We start from the raw sequence: 5000 nt of genomic DNA, 5'->3' as shown, positions 1-5000 counted from the left end.
TCGTTTGGCTGATTTGCTCTGTTTGTGATGGACTGTTGAGGTGCACAGAGGCTCTATAAAATACTCTCAACTCAAAAACAACACACACACACACACACACACTCACACACTCACACACTCAAACACACTCTCCTTACACCTGAAGCCAGCCACCATAAGTGGGAAAAATTATAAATCTAAAGTTGTTAGAAGTTGTATATCAACCACTGTGTCATTCAGGCATGAAATGCCTAACAAATAAGGAGGTTACTTCCAGCCACACAGACAACTCCACTGGCAGGAAACTAGAGAGCCCAGAGTCCGACACGAGATACATACAGACACACACACACACACACACACACACACTCACACTCACACTCACACTCAGTCACACTCACACTCACAGTCACACACACACAGTACATCACAGTACAGCCTAAGAGCCCAGAGCCCGACATGAGACACAGACAGACACACAGACACACACAGAGCCTAAGAGCCCAGAGCCCGACCCGAGTGTGGAGGAAAACGCTGTTTGAAGTGGGCCTCGGATGCATTACGGTTGTTTTTTGTGCCTTATGTGTTCTTCTAGATGGAGAGCAAGGTGAACCCTCAGCATCCAAGGACAGCGACACCAGCACCACTGAAGGTAAAAGCACAGACCCAGCATGCCCTGGTATTAGACAGATATTAGAGAGGCATCGTTGTAGGCTCTGTCCTCCACAAACAAGGCCTCCGGTGCTCGTACACGCACGCTGCACAATCAGTCTCGGTCTGAGAGGTCTCATTTATTTGCGCGCTAGAAGCGGGTGCTGTTCTCCGGACGTCTTATTGTTCATTGTGTCAAAAGGCAAGCAGAGATCCTGCCTCTAAATTTGATATCAAAGAATGGGTGTCTCCTACTCCTCAATTTGTAGCAATCCCGCGAGCTGCCTGCCACCCTTTGGAGAAAGCCGTCGAATTATCCACCCTTCTACGCTAGTTTTTAGTCTGGTGAGCGTCTGGATTGATTTTTTTTATTTCAGCGGATTGCCGACTTTCCTTTCCTTTTCCACCTGCACTCTCCTTTTCCTTCCCCTTCTCCTCCTCCTCCTCCCCCTCCCCCTCATCTGCCCGTCATCCCCGGCGGGGCTGGTTTGTGCCGTAGTAGGCTGCCAGGAATCATGGGGCAGACAGCTGTGTTCTATGCTAACACCCCTGGCTCTGTGCTCCAGTCTGAGGAGCTGTTGAGAGCAGGGCTCTGGCCAAGAGCACCGCTACTGGTACTGCTGCTGCTGCTGCTGCTGCTGCTGCTGCTCATGCCCTTACCTCACCCACTCACCCGGGGCACTGACATCTCCACGGCCACACCATACACAGGGCCACACACGGTCACTAGGCTTAGGCTGGGGAGGTGCTTTCCCATTCCAAGATCTGCATTAAACTATAGAGCTCGGAGCAGCGCTCATGTCCTGCCATGTCGCGTGCCATTCCACACTGATGATAGACAGTAGGTGTTGAGGTGCTTTCAGTGCAGATGCAGCAGAGCACAGAGAGTGAGATGGCCCACAGTCCTGCACCAGTGCAGAGGATTCATCAGAGTTTGGAGTCGAAAGTCTGAATATAGAGTCTGTAGATATCCTCAGTCCTGAGCTCTCAGAGTTCTCAGTGATCCAGGCACTGTGTGCGCAGCAGTGGACCCTCAGACACACACACACACACATAGACTCACACTCACTCACACACACACACATACACACGCACACACACACAGTCAAAGTCTGAGAGCTGCCCGAGAGTGACGCCCAGGCTTTTTCTCACAGCTTGTGTAATTCTTTAACTCCTGCCACATCTGCAGTCTTTCTCACTTTGTCCTCTCCTCTTTCCCTCCTTCCCCTCTGCTCCCCTTCCATCTAATTGAAATGAAAGCTCAGGGCGAGGACTCGCAAGAACCCGAATTAACTCAAACAGACAGCAATCAGTCCAAAGGTAAGAGAGGAAATAGATTCTCTCTCATACACACACACACACACACACACACACTCACACATTCACACACACACAGACACACACAGAGAGACAGACACACACACACACGCACACACAGAGAGACAGACAGACAGACAGACAGACAGACAGACAGACACACACACACACACACACAGAGAGACAGACAGAAACACACACACACACTTTCTCCATTTCATTTTCTCTAAAAGTACTTTCTGTCCCTTGTTTATCTCTTCTGACCGAGATCGCTGTGTTCTTTCTCTCTCTGGCTGGAGGACACCTGGCATCTTCTCACTCCTCTGTTTGTGGCGCGTTGTACTTTTAACTGCCTCAGTATGAATATGCCAGCAGGCATTAAGATATGTGTGATAAAGTACCCCACCACACCAATATACGCAAACTGAATCAGTCAAACGCAAATGCACATGGACGTGACACATATTGCTACTGAAGGATAGAAGCCGATAAATCAGTTTTGAAAAGGCCTCTGCAAATTTTGCCATTTCCAGGCTCCTAATATCACATTTTACATTTTACATTTAAGAGGGTTGATATCCAGTGTGCCACTTTAACTAGATTATTTAGACAGACCACAGAAATGAACCAGAAGTGTATAACTTAAACTGAACCGACTTGAACGACTGAAAAAAACACAGCACATACATCATTTATAAGCCTCCTCGTTATCAGACCTGTAGACGAAGGCTGTGCAAAAAACACGGATCACTGAACCAGGTCTGTTTTCTGTCTTGTGTATTCCACTTGCCAGTCGGTAAACAGCTTGCTGTCATCACCTCATCAGTACGGCGGAGCACTGGGGTCCTAACATTTGCTCATCTGTTTTTACCACTTGGTATTTATCGCACATCATTAGAGACGAGTGTCATGGAGACGACTGGAGTGATTTGTAGAGAGCATGTTACGGGCCCAGATGGTTGAGTATCTATCCAACTGTGCGTCGACTCAAATGTGCGTCGACTCAAACTGTGCGTCGACTCCAAAATGGAGACTTACTGCGTTAAATTCAATGTCTTCAGGTTAGGTACTCTGTGGTGAATTACCACATGTACCAGCACAGATGTATTGTGTGTGTGTGTGTGTGTGTGTGTGTGTGTGTGTGTGTGTGTTTGTTTGTTATCTGATGGCTGTTGTGCTGTCCCTGTTTCCAGACGATGCCACAGAGCAGAAGAAGGAGCCGAGGAAGGAATTGGAAGACAATCAGCCTCAGATGGATGGCCGGCAAACTGTGTGAAGGCACACACACACACACACACACACACACACACACACACACACACACACACACACACACACACACTCACACCACACCAACTGTGTATCACACTGATTAAGGCCCAGGACCATGCTTCTAAATCACTAGTTTCCTATTCTATTCAACCCTTGTTGCTCTCTATCATGATGAAATGAAATGAAATAACTATGAGATATACCTATATGTAACGTATTTCCTGAACAACTGTATAAATGAACATATCAGAGATATTGAGGTGCGGGTGGGCGGGGTTTACTGGTCATACCTCACTGAGATGCTGCTTGAATACTCCCATAATCCATTGGGGCATCCTAGTGCTGGAATTCTATGGTTTCATAGTCTGCCACAGGAGAGCTTGAGAGGAAGACTATATCCATGCCACTTTTCCTCCACACACTTGACAAGCCCACATACTAAGAGGCCAACACAAGTGAATAGAGCAAGATTAGTAATTGTTTAAATATAACTGACAAATGTTAGGCTTATACGTCATGAATTGTGCTCATTAAGTAACACTACAGTTGATGCTGACAAGGCCTAGTAAGGCTGATACCAGTTTTAGTTCTACCTTTGTTTCCTAAGTGTGAGTGGACTTTGAAACCAAGTGAGTGGGCTTTTAGACCAAGTTATTTACCAAGTGATGAAAAGATGGAAAAGGTACACATCAGACAGCACTAACTGTTTATCATTTCTCTTCAAGTGTTTTTCATCTGACTTCTGATGCTCCGCCATCGCAGCTTAAGTTCCACTCAGCTCAGCTCTGGCCCTGATAGGGGCCGCACGTGTGTGATGTAGTCTGCTTTGAAACACCTCAAAACCGCGCTGATAAAAAAAAATTAAAAAATCTCTGGAAAGGGCATTGATCACGGCTGATCTTCAAAGCCACCGTGACTTTGCAAGAGCTTATTAAAGAGGAATACATTCATCTCATCCGCTTGGCGGCTCCGTTTAGACAAATTAGTTCTTTCAGGGTGTAGTTCCTAGTGCATGCCAGCATTTGTTTTCAAACTTTAATCCTCCACTCTGCATAATTACTCTTTTTTCTGTCGATATTTTTCACCTGACTGTCTCAAGACTGTCTCAAGAATCTGCCTTATTTCACATAACAACACATGATCTCAAACCAGGGGTGTTTGAATATATCATTTTGGATGAGGGCCATTGATCAATTCTGGTGGTGGATGCGGTGATTGTTATTTTCTTTTTAACTAGCAAAAAAAAAAACATTAACTTTTATTTTTCTTTCTCTCAAAAAAAAAAAGATTAGTTCCTGTGAATGGTGCCATACAGTACATTAAATGAGAATCAATTAAACGATGCCTTCATACTTTGATGTTTGCTTTGCTAAACAAAACTATCAATAAAGATTCAAACCGTTGTTTCCCTGGCTGGCCTGTGTTTTATGCCATTATCATTGTGTATCATCAGGTGTCTTTATCTCTGTATTTCTGTGTAAATTTCACTTGTGCAATGACTGGTGGTCCTGCTGATAGAAGAAGCTGACTGGATATAGTTTCTAACCGAGTTGAAATAAAAAATGACTTAATGAATGAAGTGACTTCATGAAAAGTTTGAAAAGGACATAATCCTGTAATGTGTCCATGAATTGTCCCATTACATATCCACTAAGCCTGATGCAAGAGGTATCTGCATGAGGTAGATAGTGTTAGAGGTAGAGCAATGCAGGCAATGAGCTTGCACCTTGTCCAACTCTGGCATCTGTATTCAAATATAATAGAGACCAATATTGCACATG

At 45.2% G+C, this 5000-nt stretch overlaps 1 protein-coding gene across 3 annotated transcripts in view; it reads left to right on the top strand.

Annotated features, from left to right (window-relative positions):
- macrod2 (mono-ADP ribosylhydrolase 2) overlaps positions 1 to 4192 on the top strand; it is a 455835-nt gene extending 451643 nt beyond the window's left edge. For 2 of the 3 annotated variants that reach the window (XM_031579216.2, XM_012829891.3), the window contains 3 exons: positions 575 to 631; positions 1891 to 1950; positions 3141 to 4192. In XM_031579216.2, the coding sequence (XP_031435076.1) occupies positions 575 to 631; positions 1891 to 1950; positions 3141 to 3223 (200 nt within the window). In that variant the 3' untranslated portion in view covers positions 3224 to 4192. The remainder of the gene's footprint in view (positions 1 to 574; positions 632 to 1890; positions 1951 to 3140) is intronic. The other variant, XM_031579217.2, reaches the window with a different exon arrangement.
- Positions 4193 to 5000: the final 808 nt, after the last annotated feature.

The sequence above is a fragment of the Clupea harengus genome, chromosome 13, assembly GCF_900700415.2.
Source record: "Clupea harengus chromosome 13, Ch_v2.0.2, whole genome shotgun sequence".
In the NCBI taxonomy this organism is placed as follows: Eukaryota; Metazoa; Chordata; class Actinopteri; order Clupeiformes; family Clupeidae; genus Clupea; species Clupea harengus.
Note: the sequence above shows the minus strand (reverse complement) of the source record. Positions and strands in the feature narration are given on the sequence as shown.